The 24,774-nt window shown below is 34.9% G+C and overlaps 1 protein-coding gene across 1 annotated transcript; it reads left to right on the top strand.

Moving 5' to 3' along the window:
* The first annotated feature begins 23,837 nt into the window (after positions 1-23,837).
* On the top strand, positions 23,838-24,740 carry LOC144545015 (UPF0481 protein At3g47200-like). The gene has a single exon (XM_078293569.1). It carries the CDS (start codon positions 23,838-23,840, stop codon positions 24,738-24,740), a length of 903 nt encoding a protein of 300 aa, XP_078149695.1.
* Positions 24,741-24,774: the final 34 nt, after the last annotated feature.

Raw genomic sequence — 24,774 nt, 5'->3', positions numbered from 1 at the left:
GTGTTACTAAGCAATCACTGAACTGATTTCACATTTCCATTTCAGAAAATTATACCCATGCACTCAAGTTATTGAATGCAATATGGTGTTACTAAACCATCACTAAACTGATTTCACATTTAAATTTCAGAAAATCACTAGGCTGATTTCACATTTCAATTTCAGAAACTTATACCCATGCATTCAAGTTACCGAATGCGATATGATGTTACTAAACAATCACTAAACTGATTTCACATTTCAATTTCAGAAAATCACCAACCTGATTTCACATTTCAATTTCAGAAAATTATACCCATGCATTCAAGTAATGTAATTCAAAACCAAATTAAATAATTCAGCAAGCAACCAATCACAGAAATAAATAACATCAAGAATTCAAATTAGAACCTGACAAACAAACAACAAACAATTAAATGTATTGGAAGGAGCTAAGGAAAACTCGAAACCCGCACCTTGGCAACATCTGGAATGATGTGATTAGAGTATCGCTGCAATTAATGTACTGTCAATGCGTCATACACTCGCTTTTTTTCCACTATATATCCAGAATTAGGTGATGCACGACCAATTAAATGACTGCTTCTCCCAGCACCAAAGCTTACATGCATCTAGTTATGCACAACCGACAAAAGGGTTCATGCTTATGTTTCTCCATTACTCCACGCACTACTGCTATCTATCATGCTCACTTTCAATTTTACCCTCCAGAAAATTAGTGACAAGGATGAGAAATGGTCAAAGAGAGAGGTTGTCGCGAGGGTTGGTTCACACAAGAGAAACTAGCAAGAATAAAATGTCAATGAGCGGATTCCCCAAGGAACAAAAGAGAGGGATCTAATTAGTCGGCAATGAAAGAAAGAATTCGTGTTGAATTAGTGTTGTTAGGTGGAAATATGAGTTGCTTAGGTGATTAACTCTAACAGGTGTCTCCACGGGAAGCTTCCACAGAAATTCCTTTAGCTATTTAATATATTTTGCAAAAGAGAAGGAAATAAATTCACTATCTTTATTTTTCAAATAAAGACAAAAAAAAATTTGACCAATTAATAATTTAATAATTAAAAGAGGTCCCAACAAAAATCAATCTTAAAATTATGTATTGCTTACAGGATATAGATTTATTGATTATTGGCATGGGAGTAAATTGAATAATATCAGAAATTATTACTTTTGGGACAAACACTCAGGAGGATGAAGTATATATATACCTCCTCAATAAGAAAAGTTCAAAATTAATATAAAGAACCATTTATACATACTCAATTAGTAGTTGAATACTTGGTTTGTTAGGTGTTAAAACTGTACGACAAGAGAAAAGATAAAAATCACACATGGTCCCTCATAAAAATGACAAATGAATTACATTGAAAATAAGGTACTAACATACATGATAGCAAAACATAGTGAATTGAATAAAGATAAACCACCGGTACACACAAAATTTAAATTGCATAAATATATATAGGTGCATGCATAGTTGTCTTAGCGCATGCGCAATCATTGTTTTTTGTAGCTAAGCACACTATATACGGTTTGAATAAAAGTAAGGACAAACAATAAAATCCCGGCATTGATGGAGATGGTTACGCAGTAGCGCCTTCTGAAGTCTCTATATACTCTATAGGAACTAGTTCGATAATGTGCATTCACCTTCTCCTTTAAATTGAACAGCTCATTCGGCATATAGAGACTATCGGTAATTGAAATTCTGAGCTGTCGTACACAGCGCAAAACACCCTTTTTGTCAAACGCTGTGCCTGGGAGGACACCAATCTCTCGAAATAGTGTCACATCTGCTTCTGTTTTTAACAAGCACGCCATTAATATAATATAGGCTGTGAAGGGCAGCCCACAGTGATAGTACTCCCGTTCAAATCTTAAAAGACCTTCATAGAATATAGTGCTGTATTGTGAAAGGTGCCAGGGTGGTAATTTTATCACTCTGTTGTCAGCGGAAGACACATCAATGGAACCACCCTCATCTTTTTCAAAAGCAATTTCAGATAATTGCAACTCTGTTGCACTAGGTATCCAGAAGTGGCCAATCCACGGATGTGAGTTCGTATCCACCAGATACTTCCCATCGGGGACTCGAGACCAATGGAAGATGTGTAGTAGATGTTTGAAGCCACCTTCAGGAATAATAGTACTACAATTCTCTTTAGACGTATGAACTCTTGGATTTGTTGGAAAGCATTGGAGTGTCAGTTTGTGAATTGGGGTATTTAAAAGCATTGAACTGTCGCCAATGTTGGAAAGCTTATACACAGCTTTGATAGCAAACCAAGGTATCTGGTAGTTCATGGTCAACATGTAATCTTGCATCTTCTCTGGTGCTTTAATTATAAAATTTAATACTTTTCTACAGCCTTTACTCGTTAGGCCTTTTGTAAAACTAGTTTGGTCATCCATTTTATCGTCCATAACCTTCCTGTACTCTCCATTTTGTAAGTAAATCATCACAAATATTAAGAAGCAACTATGGACCAGTAGGTGTTCTATGAAACGTTTGTTATTTTCCGCAATACGAAATTGTTGATCAACCCCATGATAGTAGCTCCAGGCTAGATCTACCTTTCCTTCCATGTATTCAAGGTATGATTTTACATTGAGACCAAACCAGTGCCTCATGCATGCAACATAGCACCACTTTCGGTTTTCAGGTATGAAAGAAGCCCCAAAATCATTCCAACATTGCCAATTACCAATTATTGATGGTTCCTCTTCACTGGTGCTACTGTCGCTATCCATTGATGGACATCTGGTTGCATGGGAGTTGTCAGGGTTCTCTAGGCGACCTTCTATCTCCACAACCCACTCATCCATTTCTGACTCGTCGATCCCGATTAATCCACAAATAATTGCTGTTCTGAAATAATGTGGAAGATGATTAGATTTTAATCAAAGAAGGATGGCAGAACCATATCAAGGTTAATCAAAAGTTAAGGTTTCTTTAGATAATTTGTGGATTTCACGTGAAAATTGATCAATTTAATTACAGAAGTAAAACTATGGATCGATCGGTGAGGGCATTTAATTTTCGTACCCGTCTTACCCATGCAATTAACCTTACACATACCCAACCCTTATCTGTTAATTAGATAACGGATAACGAAATGAATAATAGACAATTACCAAATAAATTGATAGCTTATATAATTTACTTAAATATAACAAATAAATATTTTAATTATATAAAATAATATAATAATTTTATTTTATCAATTATCCTCTAATGAGTACGAAATAGCTATTGTGCATATCCTTATCCAATAAGCTAAAAACAAAGTTTCTTACCCATACCCATACTAGTTATATTAACGAAAAAATTTCTTACTCGATCATACTTGGATTATCAAATACGATATGGATTAGGCAGGTAAAAGGTAAAACAACAAACACTTAAAAGAAAATTTGGTAGATAATTCCCACTTAAAATGAGATGACAGATCATATATATAATTAATCAGACAATGATATATACACCTTTCTTTTTAGACTAACTTAAACTTGGGCCACATTTTAGTATGTAAAACACAACTTGTAAATTATGTTAATGATCTATTTTACATTTTGCCCAGACTGTGTTACTAAATATTATTAATTGGCATTTGACTAAATACAAGATTTAATCCCTCGAGATATATAGTTAAAAATTGAAACGTAGCGTTAAGCCTTGATATATAAAAAATGATACAAACATGGCACTCTGCCTAATACTTAAAACTAGAATTCAGGTCACTATTCAGTCTTAAAATGATCTACACAAATTTACTGCAAACGAAATAGTACTAATATATAACGGCCTCATTAGTAATAGATCTAAAGGAAAGAAAACAAAAGGTACACATTATCTGGAATATGAAACTAACAAATTTCCCAACACAACAATTCTCAAACAGATCTAATAAGCACACATGCACCCCACTAAACCGGTTGCTTAAACTTACCGAAAGAGGATCCACTAAGATATGAATCACCCAATCATGATTTGGAGAAATACACACACACACACACATGTGCTGAGAATTAGAGAGAAAATGTAGAGAGAAGAGATAATTACCAAAGATGAGAGGACGCCTATCTTCTTCTCTCTCGATCGGTCTTTCTGGCGAATTAGAAAGCATAGGAGTTTCTTATATAGGAAGGTGATCAAGTCGCTCTCTGTCTAGCAAGATATGTAGATTCAACTCGGATCAATGGATCTAAAATCTAATTAGGAACGACTAAGCCTTCCTTATGAATTAAAATTGTAGCTTTATTTTTTATATTGTATAATTTTTATAATTACTTCGTTTTTTAACTTATTTTTTTATAAAATAAAATAATACTTTTGTAATTTATTCAGAGTTTAAATCACAATTTTTAATTTCGTCTCTAAAGTTGGAAAAGATTCCATAATTTGTTTCCATTGGTCTTCTCACAAAAGACAAGAACCTTTAAGAAAAGAGAAGTAGCTAGGATAGATCATAACATTTGAAGGAGTTGTATATTATGAAAAAAATTATAAAAAAAATTAAAGGGCAGCCTGTGCACATCATGTGTGAGTCACAAATCAAATCAAATCAATAAAAAAATTCGTAGTTCGTGATTCGATTTGAGTTTGATTTAAGTTTGATTTGATTTAAAATTAGTTCATTCTGAAACAAATCAAACCAGTTTGGTTCGAATCTTATTCAAATCAAACTCAAACTGGGTATAATTTGTTCGAAATTAATTCACAAACTATTTAGGTTCGAATCACAAATAATGCAACTAATAGATTCAACGTACCATTAATCTTTAATAATGCAGGAACCAAATTTACATCACAGCTCAAAATTGTTAATATAATGATAATAAAAATGTTTCAGTAGCGTAACAAATTAACAATGGAATAAGTTCAATTTGATTAGGTCCATACCATGATTTTAATCAATCCAGCAGCTGAAAGGTAAGGAAATCTTAAACTGATCCATAATTTATTAGTGTGAATTCGTGAAATGTAAAAGAAAACCGTGTGAATTTTGTTCCGCGAGAAGAAAACTAATGCATAAACTACCAGTATAATTAGAGCTACCAAAAAAAAATTGTAGTTCATAATTCGATTGACTTCGATTCAAAAAATTCGTAGTTCGCATTTAATTCGATTCAAAATTAGTTCGATTTGAAACAAATCAAACCAATTCGATTCGAATCTTATTCAAACTCAAAATCAAGCTTGAATAAGTTCGATTCGGTTTGATTCTGTTTGCAATGATGCGTAGAATATCTCCCCACGTTTCTCACATCGGCACTTTAGGGGTCCAGTCAATAAATTATGAACAGTTAAATGCATCCATCCATCATTTATGCCTAAAAAACAAACAGCTCCCAATTAAGTCCTAATTTTAATAAATGCACATAGAGACTTTATTGGTATCAAACTAGAATGCTTAATGTTGCGGCTACGCGACAACCTCATTACTGTTTTGAAGGTAAGCATTTGTTAGAAGTAAATGATCACATTCAAGGAAGTGCATGTTAAGTAGAAGAGGAATTAATAAAGCAACATTTACATATGATAGTAATGAGGCGATTTTGACATCAAACTTGACCTTGATATGTTGATATGGCTGTCAATCTGCAAGTACATTTTCATGTAAAGATCCTGTGAAATGATTCAGATTAACTCTTTAGACTTCAGAAACCATAGAGATGCGAATTTAGTTTTTCACAAAAATAAATAAAAGAATGTTGGAATAATTAGGATAATTGAAGGAGAGATAGTATGAAAAAAAAAATATTCTCCATCTTCCAAATACTCGTTTGATGCGCACCAAACGCTACACTCTCCGTCTAATGCCCGCCAAAATGGTTCTTTTAAAGATCAGTTTTCTGAACTGCTGACTGGTATCATTAAAATCAGATTTGTAATTTGGGAAATGAACTGCTGATTGCTGAATCAAATATATTTGGTATGAAAACAGAGCTGCATCAACTCGTGTTTGGAATGATACACAAAATATCTCCCCCACGTTTCTCACATTGACATGTTTCTCACATCGACCTTATAAATTTTCAATTTATAGGAGGAGCTTAGCACCCTTTCTCACTATATTACCTTCTGCCCCTGCGCATTACATGTACCGAAACTGAAAAATCTGCCACAAAATGAAGGAAATAAATCTGCTGTTATTCTCAGAAAATAACAGGAGCCTGTTATTCCAATTCCAACCATTGATATTGGTTGAGATTCGTGCCTGAAAGAATTGCTTCGTTGGAATTCACACATGGAAAAATGTGAATGCATGGATGGGATCAGAATAACAAGTTCTGTTATTTCCTGAGAATAACAGCAGATTTATTTCCCAAAATGCAAGGGTCCAGCTCTAATATTTTTGTTTAATTATTGATAATTTATATAAGAAAAAATATATATTAATAATTTCTATGTATTGTAAAAACATAAATTGCATTTTTGTTCATGAGGTCTTAAATATTATGTTAATAATTCACGAAATATTTTATAATCAATGTAAAAACTATTTAATCTTCTATCACTCTGAACAGTTGCAAAAAATGGATAGTTATAGAATTATTGGTGAACCATGCTCTTTATAAGTTTGAAATATTTTCCGATTTATGTTGAAATTGGAGAAAGTTTAGATTGACACTTGCACTTTGGTTTTGTAATTTTTTATGATCTTATAAAAGATTGGAAGTCTTAGATAGTCTAAAAAGAAAAAATAATGTTGTATTAATTTCTAACTACTATGATATAAAACTAATGTTGTCTTAAACTTGAAATCTTTTATTCTTATTATTATAAAAAGACCATAAGTAGCCTGGGCCCACCCATGAGCAATGAATGATGATTGATCTTTTATTGTTGTTATTAAAGATCTTTTATTCTTGCACCTTCTCGAGACGTCACCATGTTTGACAGCGTAGTATCAACTACCAAATTATGCACAACAAATGTTAAATGAATTATGAATAGCACTGTGCGCCAACCACTTTTTGTACGTCCAATTCACTATGCAATTCCCAACCCTAAATTATGAATTATGAAACACGACCAAACTAATTCTTTATTAAATGCACGACCAAACTAACTTTTTAAAGAAAAAGTGCTGCAAAATCTAACATTTTATCAATATCATCAATGAATATGATTGAAAAAATGATCGATGTTGAATTAGTTTCTCATGACTATATATGATAGAATACTAATGTTTTCTCAAACTTCAAATATTTTGTTCTTTTTTCTTAAAAAAGACCAGCAGTAGGGAGAAATAATATTCAGAGTTGTGTATATATATACTATGATTTTATGTATAAATAAATATCAACAATGGCCCGGGCCCACCCATGAGCCATGAATGAACCATATATACTTCTCGATATGTAATATCAACTTCTTGTATATATGTTCAATTATTAATACCATTTGTGAAATATTGAATATGAATTGCAATGTGTCCCAACAATTTCTTGTACGTTTCCGCTTTATGTGCAATGAACGAAATGACCAGTCACCAAATTATGAACAGAAGCACGAGCTCCCAACCCTACCTATTTATCTCCGAACCCTACCTTTAATAAATGCACAACCAGACGTACTGCAGCTAGCGTACAAATTAATTCAAACAATGATTTGTTTTGTTAATTAACAGATACGATGCAGATTAAATAAAAATATTTTTCTATTTAAAAGTTGATCATTTCATTTACAAATAGATCATCAAGCTCTCGTTCATTTCAAACAAATACAATCACATTATAATACAAAAATCAAATTACAAATGTGCAGTTAATTCTAATAAACAGTTTGAAAAATAAATTTGTGTCAAGTTGATATTAGGCTTTTACCATGCTATTGCCACGTGGCAATAATGCCACCTCATTCTATTTTATTTTTAAAGTTATCACATTTTTACTTCAACCCTTTATGTTTTCTTATTTTATGACTAAGTGCAAAAATAAATTTTAGAAATATAATTAAAATTACTGGGTGTTACAATTAATTCTCAGCATCTTATTTTTTTTTAATACTAATTTTAATTTGTCCGACCGTAAGTTTTCGCAACAGGTTCAGTGTATATATATATGCTGACTAGATGTAATTATGAATAGTTTTATATACCAATGTTATGAATAGTTTTGGTTATTACTTTCTTAAATCTATCGGGCTGTTATATATTAATTTGTAAGATTTAGTTTGCGGTCGATTTGCGTAGATAATTTAGTGATCTGAATTCTAGTTTAATTATTAGGCAGAGTGCCTCGTTTGTAACAAGTTTTATATATCTAGGCTTAATGTTACATTTAAATCTTATACTATCTCAAGGGTTTAAATCTAGTATTTAGTCAAATGGCAATTAGTAATATTTAGACTAAAATATATAATAACACAATTTGGGCAAAATTATTAACGTATATAAGTTTTATTTTACATATTAACGTTTATAATAGTATTAACAATTTATATATATATGTCATTGTCTGATTAATTATATATATGATCTTCCATTTGTTATGGACCTTTGTTATTTAAGTGGGAATTATCAACGAAGTTTTGTGTTTATTGTTTTATTTAAGATTTCAACGAAACATTTTTATATGTTTAATTACCCGATCCATATCATATTTGATAAAATAGATATGATCGGGTAATAATTTTTTTTTATTATCTTATCAGATAAGGATATGGATAAGAGCAATTTCCTACTCGTTACAGGGTAATATTTTTTTATATGTAAATATAATTATATTAGTATTATTATGATTAAATTGATTTTACAATATTTTATATAATATATTTTTAGTAAATTATGACAGAATTAATTTGTCCAACATTTATTATCGTATTATTTAATATAAAATTTATGTCATATTGTTTAATGAATAATTTACTTTTAAACTAAATGTATAAATATAATAATTTTATATTAAATAAGAATATTTATACATAATTATCCACTCTTTTCTTTTGTTGCCTGCAATCTTTAACGGATATAGTTAAGTGTCTGAAACTGTCGTCACTGATCAGTTTTCACATGAAAGCAACAAATTATTTAAGGAAACTTTAAATTTCCATTAACCTGGATATGGTTTTGTGATGCTTCTTCGATTAACATATGTAAGTATTAAATATTTAATCACGTTACACATTATTTCAGGGCACAACTCTTGTTTGTGGATTAATCGAGAAGAGTGTCAGATATGATTTATGAGTCACAACAAGAATGAGACACTTTTCGTGAGAATTAAAAAGTGACTTTTTGCGACGGATTACTCTCATTGTTCAGCTTTTTCTTTTTGCGACGGACAACTGTCATACAAACGTTTTTTCCCTCGTAAAAAGTGTTTACTTTGTTGTAGTGAGTAATGATTCCCAAGAATTAGTAGATGAAATATCACGTGCATCAAAAAAAATGGACGAGTGGGTTGTGAAGATAGGAGCTCGACTAGAGAAGCCAAACACCTTCCATGCAACCAGAACATCAATGGATAGAAACATTGAAAAAGAGCCATCAATAATTGATAAATGGAATTGTTGGGATGATTTTGGGTCCTCTTTCATACCTGAAACCTATAAGTGGCACACTATTTTGGTCTCAACTTACGTTCATACCTTGAATACATGCAAGAGAAGGAAGATCTAGCTTGGAGCTACTATGGTAGGGTTATTGATGAAAAATTTCGAGTTGAAAATAGCGAAGGTTTCATAGAACACCTACTCGTCAATAGTTGCTTCATACTATTTGCATTTTCATATATGAACCCTTTGAAAATTAATAAATTATTCCAATAAAACAGTAAATATATAGAATAAAATAAGAAATATATAATTAAAAACAAGATTTTGTAAGTATTGTCGGTTATATATTATTCAAGCTAGCATTCCATAATTTCATCAAAATTGAGATGCATTGTCAAGATGAATTCAGCCGAAACCCAATGTATAGCTTATAAACTCCTACAAAATAGGAGCATTAATTTTAAAATTAACAGTACATACACATGTGGAAATAAATAGTGGTTTCTAATTTATTGTCGTCCTTTTGCATGGAATATGTATCTTTAATTAAGATGCATTAATTGTCAAATTAAAGTGAGAAAAAAGGAAGAGAGAGAGACAATCCAGATGTCCTATATATCTTCAAGCAATACCAATTTAACTTGCTTTGACCTTAGAATATAATAATGCTTTTGCTTGTGAAGTAGCTTAGAGACATGCAGTTAATATTATTCCAAATTTAATGAATATTTCTGCAAATGGCCCAACATATCTCGTCGCTGCTGTTACTGAAATAATCTGATGTGGATTATATAATTGGTCCCAATGACGTTTACATTTCAGGTCTGAACAAAGCGAATTTGGAGTGTCGCTATTTAGTTGGCATTTCCTGGACTTAATCTTAAATTTTTTTTTTTTTTTGATTTATTGGATAGTGGCTTCCAAGCTATTAGTCCCAGCCTAACGCACAACAAAATCACCAGCTAGCTCTTGCATCCCTTCCGCATCCTCTGCAAAATTTAAACCATAGATTACATTCTTCAAATATTCTGTCACACAGCACAAAACGCCACACAGTTCCTCTGCTTCCAGATGAACCATACTGTTGCTAAGAACCATGTCGCCCAAATTTTTTTATCAACCCTACCTAAAAGTGATCGAAGCATTTCCCAAGATTCATCCCATGTATGCTGGACCGAATTACCCCTTTGCATCAGATTGAGACCCATTAATATAGAGTATGGTTAATATAACATCAGTGTCATTTCAGTCTATATAACACCAACTCTAAAACCTATCAAATCGACTTCAAATGGTGAATCCAAATCGTTCAAACCGATCTACTTCATTAGTTGTGCATTTACATATAAAATTTATAAGTTTTTGAGTTTATTTGATATCAAGTCAAGCGGTCAAATGTTTGAGTTTTTAAGTTAATTTTAATACATTCATTTTTCAATTTTTTTGCCGCTTGATTTGATACTAAAATAACTTGAAAATATAAAAAGTTTGCATGTAAACGCATCACTCATAAAGTAAATTGGTTTGAACGGTTTGGATTCACCATTTGAACTCGATTTGATAGGTTTTGGAATTGGTGTTATATAGACTGAAATGACACTGATGTTATATTAGCCATACTCATTAATATAGTCATACCCTGCCACACCTCTATTGCATATGAACAACTAAACATCAGATGAGACGCCGTTTCTTGCGAACAGTTGTTGCACAGCACGCAAGACAAACCACATGGAATATGTCTCTTGGCCATTTGATCACGAGTTAAATTCTTCTCCTTAAGTAAGAGGAGCAATATTAAGAGGGTGGAGTTCTAATGTTAGAGGTGAGAAGAAAAGTGCAAAATCTAGCTTGCTAGAATTTGGTACTTTGAACAACAAATGGAGGATAATTGTCTTAATGAACATGATTTAGCTGATTGGAGCTCATGTTAGTTTGATTTACATAAAATATATTTGGAGGAGGAGCAATATAGGCAGCAAAGATCAAAACTAAAATTTTTTTTAGAAGGGGACCTCAAAACTAATTTTTTTTCATGTGGTTGCATCAACAAAGAAAAAGAAAAATACTATAAGTAGCTTAGAAATTGAGGCATATTACTTAGTTCTATAAAGGTCTTATGGAGTCTTCTACTCCTAGACTTTTGACTTTACAAGATGATTTATGCATGGTTTATGAAAATCTCAATAGTAACTAGTGTGCTTTCTTAGAAGCTCCATTTACTTTGGAGGAAATTAAAAGGGTTGTTTTTGCATGTAATCTTTCTAAGACACCTAGACCTGATGGAATGTCCTTTCAATTCTATCAATCTTTTTGGGAGGTCATTAAGGATGACTTACTTAAGTTATTTACAGCTTTCTATAATTATACTTTAGATGTCTCTAAATTTAATCTTGCTTCTATATATTTGATTTCCAAAAAGGAAGATGCCATTACTAAATTTAATCTTGCTTCCATATGTTTGATTCCCCAAAAGGAAGATGCCATTACTGTTAGCAACAAAGGCCCTTGGCCCCATTGGTCTGGCCGGACGGTAGAGTTCTCTTCTGCTCATGAGAGAAGAGATTTAACTTATTTTTCGTCATGCTTGTATGATTTCTCCTATTTTATATGTTTGGCTGAAGAATCGTTTAGGCGAGTTGATACCCTGAATTTAGATATAACCATCTGCTAGCGTGTACTATCTTGTGGGCAATGCTCAATATCACTAGGCAACGTGTATCATTGTGCCTCTGATCGCAGCACTTGGATTATATCGTATTGGATCTGTTGATCCTATTGGCACGGCACGAGGTGATTTAATATCCGTATTATTATTATATTCACACACACTAAAATTTCGTACTGGATTCCATTTTGACTATGAATATAATACACTCTTGTATTTTATTTTGGGAATATTTCGCATGTTGGCATAATAGATTAGCCGTATCATGACATTAATTAAAAGTATTTTCTTTTTATTAGATATTGAGATAGATTAACACATGTGCATATTAACTACCATTATAAACTGTATGTAAGTTACTAGTAAAAGTGCTTTGACCACAGAGGATCGCTGAACGGATAATTCTGGGTCACATATTGGGTGATTAGTCGCTCACCCACAAGTTTTTATATGGGTTTTAGGTACAGAGGCTGGCGATCCGTAGCAGGAGATGCCAGGAGTTGTTCCCGATGGCCACGCCGTTTGATTATCTTTATTTATGACTTTTGATTAGGTTTACGAGTTCTCATGTTCCTGTATTATACATGGAACTCGATAGATTATGTATCCCCTTCTCTAGATTATGTTCTATTTATTATGATGAGGATTGTACGGATATTTTATGTATATGTTTATTTATGGATGTATGACTGATGCTCTTTTATGATTATATTATGTTTCCGCTTTACTTGATCATTATTGTCTATGTTTAGTTAGCTTTGCGTGTTTATTGATTAATAAACATGAGGCGAGGCATGCTCACATCTTAATCCAGAATTTCTAGTTTGGAGTGTGACATATATCGACCATTGTCTTTCCCCATTCTCAAACTTGCCGCATTCATAATCGAATTGTTTCAAGTATCATCATGTGCTGTTTTGAGAATCGATCACGTTCCATCTTTTAAGTGTTTTGTTTAAGTCCAATTCAATTTTTATTACCTCTTAATTTGTTTTATGTATAATGCATGTGTGTTTGCTTAAAATTAAACCAGGTTTTTGTTTTATGAAAACAGAGCTGCATGTACTCCCGTTTGGAATAATCTGCAGAATATATCCTATATATGTTTTTCGGAATGGCACGTGGTCCCGCCCATCACATCACATATACTACAAAATTGCATCCCATCACATCACATATACTACAAAATTGTTCAGAAAAAGTGAACAGGCTCGTTTCATATTCAAACATGTTGACGGAGGTTATAAGTGCTGAGTTGGCCAGCACTTATCACTTGTATATTATGATTTTGCTACTGTTTTTATTCAACAGTACTTCTATTTTAGGTTACAGAGGAGTATACAGGGTGTTTTTTTTTTAGAGAGAGAGAGAAATAGCCAGTGGGTAATATATTAATACTAGCGCATTCTTACATAAAAAAGATACATCATATAGATACACACAAGGATATATAAACAGTACTACAAAAGAACTGGAGGGAACACAAGGTAGTACATAGCATAAAAAACACTAAACAGCAAAGAGACTTAGAGAGGGTATGTGAAACACGTATAATGCTGCTCATGGATCCTAACCCAATTAGCAATGTTGTGACAGTCGTAACCAGGATGCCGTGCCAGTAAGTTCCAAATTTGCATTATCAATCTCGGGGGTTCACCAGCCATTGAACATATACTGGTGGTTTATCTTTATTCAATTCACTATAATAATTTCACTATGTTGTGCTAGCTATCATGTAAATTGTACCTTATTTTCAATGTAATTCATTTGTCATTTTTATGTGCTTATGTGGGACCATGTGCAATTTTTATCTTTTATCTTGGCGTACAGTATTAAATTATTAATTCACCTAAGAAACCAAGTATTCAACTATTAAATATTAATTATGTACAAATCTTTCTTTATTAATTTTGAATTTTTTTTATGAGGGTATATACATCCTCCTCCTCATCAGTGTTTCTCCCAATGTTATAATCTGTGATATTATTCAATTTACTCTCATGCCAATAATCAATAAATCTATCCTTTAAAAACCATAATTTCATGGTTGATTTATATCAGGACCTCTCCTCAATCAATAAAAAACAGAAAAAAAAAAATGAATATAGAGAACCTGGGGACCCAATGCCTTATTTTAGTTATACCAGTTTTTTTAATGACATTAGACATTTGACAGAATACACATGGAAACATCACAATTACAGCCCTGCAACAATTATATAATAATTGCAAGCTGTATTTTGATATTTCTCAGACAAAATGTAGTTTCTGATCGTCAACAAAGACCCAGTCTAGCACTAATCCAAACAAAAAACTAGTGTTGCAATTCTAATATATATATACCGACAGAATCATTATACTAAATCTCTTAATTAACTAGAATGGGATATCCTAAAGGGGAAAAAAATAGAATGGCCCCATCTGCACTTTTCTGTTTTATTTTTATTTTATCACTCAATCTGGCATGCAGGACCCACCTGTCTGTTTTTTTTCTAACTTCGATCTTAGCGCCAACTTTGTGAGCTTTAACCGTCAGGTATTTGTTTTTTGTGGGTTTGATTTGCTTGGTTTACTTGTAGGCTGAAGAAGACCTTTGATGAAATTTGCTGCATGTGTGATCGTTCCAAACTTCTAATTTTAATTGTTTACCCAGATAGATTTGTTTTCACAATAGGATTCCATTTTATGAGTTTATTTCACATTTAGGGATGCAATTATATACATTCACTTTTTAATCGTAATTGTTTACCCAGATTTCAACTCAAAAGTCCTTTTGAGTTTGCTTTTATTGATCAAATGGTTCATTCAGGTTTGGCCATATAGAGTTTCTTTCATAGCATCTTCACTTTTAGAAAGCTTGAGTCATAATTTGTTTTGCTTTTAGTTTGTTCTTGACTTATGGTTTATCTGACTGGTACTTGTCCTTTGGTACCAGTCTTGAATCCAAACTTCTATCAGTCTTTATCTATTACACCTCCTGCTATAATGCTTCACATTATAAACCGAAAATTCATCGATCAGATTAATAATACACAAGCATTTCTTTTTTTTTTAGAGCTTGGTACATGCTACCAAGTAATTACATCAGATTAATAATAGACCTGTAACTAAATGCTCAACACACAAATTTAAATCTCCTCGTTATCTCACTCCCTCTATTATGTCTCTTTGTTTAGCAATATGTTAGCCATAATTGCGCTTCTTCCTCTATCCTCTGTATCGGTAAATTAATATTTTTGGGTTGAGATTTTCAAAAGCCCAGAAATTGATTGGGTATTTCTGCAAATGTCCAACAATTCGGCCCATCAAATATCTCGTCGATGCTGTTTATGTCTTTTTTTACATTCAGGTCCCCAATTAATGAAATATTCGGATGTGGATTAATTGGTCCCAATAATGCTGACATTTCTGAACTCAACAAAGCAAATTTGGAGCATTGCTATTTAGTGGACATTTGTTGGGCTTAATCTTAAACAAAATATTGCACAATTTGAGAGCAACCAACCCAAATGTAGATATCTCCCGACAACCATACAAATCGTTTATCTGTTCGAGAGGAGAGATCTGGATGCAGATTCAGATTTCGTGTTTTAGATTTTGATCCGGTGCCCCGTTTGGTGGTGGTTTGGATTAGGATGGGGAGTGGGGTTTAGGGTTGGAATCGGAGATTGAGATATAGATTTCTCGTCTTCCATTTGGGAAGTCTTTCGTTGAGATTTGGAGGTGAGTTCAGATCCTCTTTGGTCGGTCTTGTGTGTTTAAATCTAAAGCAAGTCGATAAATGATACCTACATAGTTTTTTTTTTGAGATCTCAATTTATCAAGAAACCTGCCACACGAAGTACTACACTCTGTTCAGCCACGGAAAATGGAAATTTGTGGAAGCAGGAAAGGAGGTGGATGGGAGGAGTACGCATAATTTTTGGTTTGATCAGGACCGTCCGTTCAGAATCCGGACCCATCTTGGCTGAGGTAAAATACAAAGGGATCCTTTAATATTCGCGCCTTATCAGATCTGATGGTCCAGATATAAACTCAAATTTTAGCTGCTTTAGGTGATATGAATTTGGATTGGAGTAGGATCTGGTAAAGGTTAGCAAAGGGGAGTTACTATTTTCGGTTAAGATTTTAAAAAATTCAGAAACTTAATGGGTATTTCTGCAAATGTCTAACAGTTCGGCCAATCATGTCTCGCTGATACTGCTCATGACATCCAGGTCCACAATTAATGGAATATTTGGAGAGACGCTATTTGGTGCGGCCATTTTTATTAATATCCCTAAAACAAATCAAAATTTTAAAAATGCCCCTGCTCCCAATTTTTTTTTAAAAATGCCCTGACCGCCTGGGCTTCGGGCGGCCCAAAAAAGCCCATGGAGCGCCGGCCCAACTGGCGGCCCACAACACCAGTAAGGCGACCCCCATATGGCGCCCCATAAGCCAAGTGAGGCGCCCCCCCATCTGGCGCCCCACTGCCCATCTGGCGCCCCACTGCCCATCTATAATCACCCGTGAGCCGCCCCTCCTCTTTGCCTCTTCTCCCCCATCGTTTCTGCCGAAAAAAAGAGGAAAAAAAGAGAAAAAAAGAGAAAAAAGAAGAAGAAAGAAGCCGAGGCGAGGATTTCGCTCGAGGCGAGGATTTGAGTATTAGGTATGTTTTTTAATTATAATAATTAGTCATTACTGTTGATAATTAGTTAGTCATTACTGTAGTTAATTTTCACTGTTGTACATTTACTGTAGCGCACTGTACATTTACTGTAGCGCACTGTACATTTACTGTATCGTACTGTACATTTACTGTATCGTACTGTAGCAAAATTGGAAGTTTTTTAATTATTTTTCAATTAGTCATTTATTACTGTACCCAACAGGTATGAAATGTAATACTTGTAAATTTTTTGTTAAAATGTAGTTTGTTAAAGAAGGGATGTTAGTTGCACTGTATGTCGGCGGCAAGCTAGAAAGGGATGAAGATGGCGTGCATTACACGAAAGAAGTCGCATTTGGCTTCGAGATTAATGAAAATACCACATTTGAGGAACTGAAGCAGCTAATATACGAAAAGACATCTGTAAACCCCAACAGGTATGAAATAGAATTGGCTACACGGATTGACAACTCACGCGGGGGGGGGGGGGTAGACCTTACTTTGTTAAGTTTCCAATAACAGATGCCAATTTGTTGAGAGTTGTGTATACTCAATTTGTGGGTTGTGGGGTCCCGGTGATGGACATATATTCGAAGAGGGTTCCCCGGACGAGGGCTGGACCTTCAAGTTCGGCTGGGGCCGGACCTTCGGGTTATGACAACCAGGGGTACCATCAGCACTCGGGTTATGACAACCAGGGATACCAACAGCACTCGGGTTATGACAACCAGGGATACCAACAGCACTCGGGTTATGACAACCAGGGATACCACCAGCACTCCCCTTATGACAACCAAGGGTACCACCAGCACTCCCCCTATGACCACCAGGAGTACCACCAGCAATCCCCTTATGACAACCAGGGATATCACCAGCAGTCCCCTTATGACAGCCAGAGGTACCACAGCCCCGGTTATGACAACCAGGGGTACCACAACTCCCCAGAAAATATTGAAGAGTTGCCACCACCACCCAGACAGACACCCATAATCCCTAGGTTTCCAACTATGCCAGAGTCAGGACCGGTACCCGTTAATCGAAATGATATTGATATTGATGTTGATGCTATTGATGCCATACCAGAAAGGGAAATGGAAACGGGGGACGAATACCAAGGGGTTTGGGAAGCTGATGACTTATCAGATGGTGATGCAAATGTACCAGGTTTATCCAGGGCAGAAAAATTCCCGATTACAGGTCGGGGAAGTAAGCATCCGGTCGCCACATTCAACGACACCACAGCTTTCGAAGAGGCAGACATTAGTTTCTTCGGTCCTCGTGTTGAATACAATAAAGAACTTGCCGCAGGGCAAGTTTATACCAACATAGACGAACTTGTAAAGAAAATAAATGAGACTCATGTTCACGGCAACTGGGAATGTATATTACACAAAAGGGACCGAACAAGGTTAGTTGTGCTGTGTAAAACTCACCCGCGCTGCGAGTTCCGCCTTTTTGCAACCCCTACGGGTTCAGGGGAAGCATGGATTATTAAGAAGTGTGAACCACCTCATACATGCAAGTCTGCGTCAACAAGGACAGACCATGCGCAGCTGACGACATCACTAATTGCCGATGCAATTGAGGAGGACATTAAGTTGGATCCATCGATGAGCATCAAGGCGGTGGCTATGACCGTCAGACACAAATACAAGTATGTAATCCCAAAATACAACAGGCTGTGGAGAGGTCGTGAACTTGCTATCTGCAAGATATTCGGTAGTTGGAAGGATTCGTATGGCTATATGGCACCATTGCTCCAGGCCATGGCAAGTACCAATGTCGGCACCGTATATGAGCGATGGCATGGCCCTTTTTTTGATAAAGACGGAGTACTAATAGAGGGAGCTCAACAATTCAAGGGCATAGCATGGGCTTTCGGTGCTTGTATACAGGCTGTGCCATACATCAGACCCGTTATCAGCATTGATGCATGCTTCATGTCTGGCCGTTATGAGGGGAGGCTACTGATAGCATGCGCATATGATGCTGAGAACCAGCTGTTGTCTTTGGCGTTTGCAATTGTTCATAAAGAGGACGGCGAGAACTGGGGATTCTTTATGCAGTTTTTAAGAAGACGGGTGATTGGGGAAGGGAAGTTTTTCTGCGTGATATCAGACCAGCACAAAGGAATAAAATATGTTTTTGATCGTGAAGATTACGGTTGGTCAACACGTACTGGCCAGTGTGTGCACAGGTTGTGTATGCAACACATTGCGGAGAACCTTTCCAAGGCAACCGGGGGCGACAAGTGGGTCACTGATACATTTAGATGGAATTGCAGAAAGAAAAAGCCGAGAAGGGTGGTAGAGATGACTAGCAGTTTTGCAAAGGTACATGTATTTCAATTGTTTACATATATTATTGTACTTTAAGAAAACAATTTTTTTAGTACAATTGTTTACTTACATTATTCTATTTCCTTATTTTTTATGTAGTACATGCCAAAGGCAAATCTCTACTTAATGAAGGTGGGCAAAAATAATCCCCGAGATGTCAACGAAGATCCAGCATACGAGAAAATATATCAATCCCGTGATGGAGGTTGGCGTTGGGGAATTACGACCACCAACGGGTCCGAGTCGCTGAATGCAGTATTCAAGCAGAGCCGGATGTTGCCTGTGGCTGCAATTGTAGAGGACACATTCTACAAGTTAAATGCCTGGTTTCAGGAATGGCGTGCTAAGGCCGCAGAATTAATAAGGATGAACCAGTCATTTTCAACAAGGGTGGAGGAGAAACTAAGACGACACAGGAACAAAAGTGCAACTATGACCGTGATCCCGATGGGTAATGATGGAACAGAATTCGAAGTGCAAAATCCAAATGAGTACGTTCCTACCAGCCGTAAACCAGACGGCACTATGGCGTTTGTCAAGAGGCCTTGCAGGTACGTGGTTAAATTCGGAGATGCCAGGGCGGTAACCTGTACATGCCAGGGACCCCAACTAAGTCACATACCCTGCAGTCACGTGATGGCGGTATGCCGAGTGAGGAACTACTGCGAGGATCACTATGTTGCTGACATGTACCGTACCGATTACCTTGCTTCCACTTGGGGTGGATCTTTCCATTCTTATCCCGATCAGCACGAGTGGCCTGCATATGTCGGTGATAGAATACTCCCTTCAGAAGGATAGATAAGAAAGGGGAGGAGGAGACACAAGCGTATTGTAATGACCATGGACGAGATGGGTGGTAGGCGACCGTCGGGAAATCGGGCTCGCCGTTCTGTTTCTGACAGGCGCACGGCAGGTATGTAGCATTGTACGAAATTCATTTATGATTTTATTATATTACTAACTGAATTGTATTCTTATTTTCAGATGCCATAAACGCGCACAACGAAAGAGAAAATGCTAGAGTTGTTGCTGAAGCAACTGGTAGAACACAACCCCCCCTCCTCCGAGCCAATCATCTAGTTGCCATGCCTCTACAAGTAATGCCGCACCTGCAGCTCATACCAGTACAACTAGTCGTTTGTTAGGTTTATTGAGACGTCGTGGTAGGGGCAGATAAACTTGCTATTTTGCTTGTGTGAACTTTTTTGTTTATTGTAATATATTTCTGACTGTAGTATTTTGACTATGGGACTGCTGTTCAATCTATTATAATATATGCGTAACAATATAATTAAAAGCGTAACAATATAATTAAAACCGTTAGATGTTCAATCTATTATAAAATATGCTTGGAGACCAAATTTTACATTTTTTGGAATTTTTTTACTATTTATTAAGATGGTTTGAAATCGCTGTTTTTTAATGGTGCAGAATTTTAATAAAAACAGCTATTTTCAAACCATCTTAATAAATAGTAAAAAAATTCCAAAAAATGTAAAATTTGGTCTCCAAGCATATTTTATAATAGATTGAACATCTAACGGTTTAGATTTGTTGTTTGCTACACACTAAAATATAACCCCGGAAGCACCTCGGCCGAAGTGTTTCCGGTAGCCATAGACATAATATTTTATTTTTTGACATACACATACACATATACATAAACCCTAAACTTTTTTCACAAAATTATTCAAATCAAAATACTAAGATTTCTTCAAAAAAAAAAAAAAAAAAAAACACACACACATGAGGCGCCCTGTGGGCTGGCGCCTCACTTGTGCTATGGGCCGCCCTGGGCCCAGGCGGTCAGGGCATTTTTAAAAAAAATTGGGGACAGGGGCATTTTTAAAATTTTGATTTGTTTTAAGGATATTAATAAAAATGGCCGTATTTGGTGAATATTTGCTGGGTTTAATCTTAAATAAATTGTACAATTAATTTTGGAGCAACCAACCCAATTGCAAAGATGGGCTTTTGTATAATCAACAAGGTCTTTAATGGCTATCATATTAACATTTTCAGGAATGAATCCGTTGAAAATTAATAAATTAAGGCCATAAAACACTAAATAAATAATATAAAATAGGGAATAGAAAATTAAATAGTGAAGTTCTGAAGTCTTGTTGGTTATCAATATATTACTCAAGCTAGCATTTCAAAATTTAATAAAAGATGATCCATTATAGAAAATTGAGAAGCATACATACTTATAATAAGGTCAAGATGCATCTCAGTCCCAGGATTAGTTTTGAAGATTTTGAAGTCTGGAGCGAAAGAAAATTTGAGACTCTTTATATATACAATTTTTTTATGAGACCGGCTAATACACTTCGATAAGTATTTCAACACTATATGTCTATTAAGTCATTTTTTTCATTTTCAAAAACCAAACAGTCGATCCAAACTATTTAGTATGATATCCATATAAAAACGTGCTTGGAGACCAAATTTTACATTTTCTTGGAATTTTTTTATTATTTGTTGAGATAGGTAGAAAATCCATTGATTAAGAAGATTCTGAACAAAAAAAAAAAAATTATTTTCATATGAATATCATGTTAAATAGTTTGGATCAACTATTTGAACATTTTATTTATTTTTAATATATACACATTGTTTTTTATATATATACAAAATATTTTTTCTTAGGCCCCTTGAATTTTGAGACCCAGAGCGGTTTCCCAGGCTGCACAGCACTAGGGCCGTGCCTGCTAAGCCCAAGCCCAATTATAGCTTATAAACTCCTACAAATTAATAGCAAGGAGCATTAATAATTTTAAAATAAACGGCACACACACATGTTGATGTGGGAATAAAGAGACTTGGTTCTTTTCTTGTACTGCATTTGCGTGGAATATATAGGTTTCTTTAATCAAGATGCATTATTTAATGAGGAGGGTTCAAATGCCTCCATGTTTTTGTGTCTCTATCATGCCTCCATCTCTCTCTATCATTTTCAAAGTTCAAACAGTCGATCTGAATCGCTCAACCTAACCTCCATACTAAAATATGTTTGGAGACCAAATTTTATATTTTTAGGAATTTTTTTATTATTTTTTTAGATAGGTACAAAAATACTGTTTTTAGATGGTTCAGATTTACTGATTTTGTACCTATCTAAAAAAATAGTAAAAAAATTCCTAAAAATATAAAATTTGGTCTCCAAACATATTTTAGTATGGAGGTTAGGTTGAGCGGTTCAGATCGACTGTTTGAACTTTGAAAATGATGGAGAAAGATGGAGACACAAAAACATGGAGGCATTTGAACCCTCCTCTTATTTAATTGAAGTGAGAAAAACGGAGAGAGAGAGAGAGAGAGAATCTAGCTGTCCTATATATCTTTAAGCAATACCAATTTCACTTGCTTTTGCATTGGAATATAATAATGCCTTTGCTTGTGAGGTTAGGGACATATTATTATTCCCAATGTATCTTATATATAAATAAGGGTGACTACCTTACCTGGGTGTATCCTCATTGCCTAATAAAATATATATCTCCACTTGCCATATATAATATCAATTATATTTTCGGAAGAGCTTGAGCTTGTTTGTTTATCTCCACTTGCCATATCTTAGTTGATTCTCCGAACAGTAAGTTTTACCTCTGTAAATTTATCAGTTTTCCTCTGTAAACCGGGATACATATGGTATTGGATCAGCGATTTTAAGATGTAAATAGAAAGTGTAATTAAGTGACACCTAAAAAGGTGTAATTGGATCCTCCTCATTTATTTATTTGGACATGATGTATTATTTTTACATTTCATGATATTAATTACATACATGATGTATTTAATATATCTATTTATATGCTATATGTTTTTGAATTAAATTATATAAGCTATCAATTTATTTGATAATTAATTATTATTGGTTTTGTTACCCAGTATCTTTTAATATATACTTAACGTGTAAAGGAAATTTTATTTGAATATGTGTATGGGTAATAAATATGTCTCCACCCGATCCGATCCGTATGTAACACCATTAATTGACACCTCTAGTTTTACCTCTACAAATTATCTAATCAAGGCTTAACTTTCAATTAATTAACGATGCTTGTTCGATTAGCATATCTGTGTTCACTATTTAATCACGTTCAACATTATTTTCAGAACAGCTTGTTTGTGGATATATCGTGAAGAGTGTCAGAAATGAGTAATGATGCCCAGCAATTTGAAGAGTGGGTTGTGAACATTGGAGATAAACACAACGAGCCGTTCTCCAATATTCCCACCGAATCACTGCAAGCATCAACAGACAGTGAAGAAAACCCATCAATATTTACTGATGCTGATGATGGAAAATTGGTTTATTTTGATCAACATTATCATTGGGTGTCCGATATTAATGAGCGTAAAAGTTGCAGAGGATGGCAATTTGTCGCATTTATGAGGCGGTGGTTGGATCTCGACGTAGGTTCATACCTTGAATACATCCAAGAGAAGGAACATATAGCCCTGGGCTACTATCGGGGTTTAGGTTATTATAGCAAAGAACGTTTCCGAGAATACGTACTGATCAATAGTTGCATCTTAGTATTTGTCATTCTTTTATTCCAAAATGTTCGGGACGGAATAGAAATTTTGAGTGGAACAAAAGAGAAAAGGAGGGATCCAAAAGATCAAAGGTCCATAGAGTTTTATATATTATACCAATATATAATGGAAGACTCGATGAAGATCAAACTTCAGATGTTGACCATGGACTACCAGATTCCGTGGTTTCTTGTCGAGTGTATGTATACAAACCATTCCAACTTAAGCAAGCTTGTTGGTACCCCAATCGAAAAACTTGCTTTCTCATGCTTTGACGACCTCTATCCAACAGTGCACAAGTCCAAAGTGCATGGCGGTACCGATATCAGTACCCTCCCCCCTGGTGGCTTCAAACATCTAATACACATCTTCCATTGGACTCGAACCCCTGCAGGGAAGTATCTGGGGGAAACAAGGTCATTGCACGCCACAAAGAAAATGGGTAACTTCTATATACCAAGTGCAACCGACTTGAAATTATCGGCAACTGTTTTCGAAAAGCATGCCGGTATTGATGTGGCTTACAATGACAAGAGGTTATCCGGAGTGATGCAAATAGCACCCTTGCACATTTTCAAGTACAGCTTTGAAATCTATCGTACTCTTTTAAATTTTGAACGGCATTACGTAGACTGTGGTTTCCCCGTCACTGCCTATGTTGCATGCATAATGAACTTGTTACCAACAAAAGCAGATGTCAAACTATTGCGAGCGAATGGAATCGTCCCAAGCACGGGAATAGACGAAAAGGAGGTTTTAAGCTCTCTACAAAGGTTAAAAGGAGACGATGTAGATTTCAATAATGTCCGTATGCCGAATGACCTTAACATTTTGTCGGAGAAGGTCAGGGAACATCATGAAACAAGTTATAGTAGATCATACGCAGAGCTCAAGAGCCGCTACTTTGCGAATCCATGGATAACCATCTCTGTCATTGCAGGCATTTTATTGTTTATCCTTACTTTTCTTCAAACCATACTTTCTTTTATTCAAACCAAATATAGTGTGCTTAGCTACAAACAACAATGATTGCGCTAAGCGAAGTTTGCACCTATATTTATAC

Source organism: Carex rostrata, chromosome 27 (genome assembly GCF_964058835.1).
Source record: "Carex rostrata chromosome 27, lpCarRost1.2, whole genome shotgun sequence".
Taxonomy (NCBI): Eukaryota; Viridiplantae; Streptophyta; class Magnoliopsida; order Poales; family Cyperaceae; genus Carex; species Carex rostrata.
The sequence above is the reverse complement of the archived record's forward strand: the minus strand, read 5'-3'. Positions and strand labels throughout refer to the sequence as shown.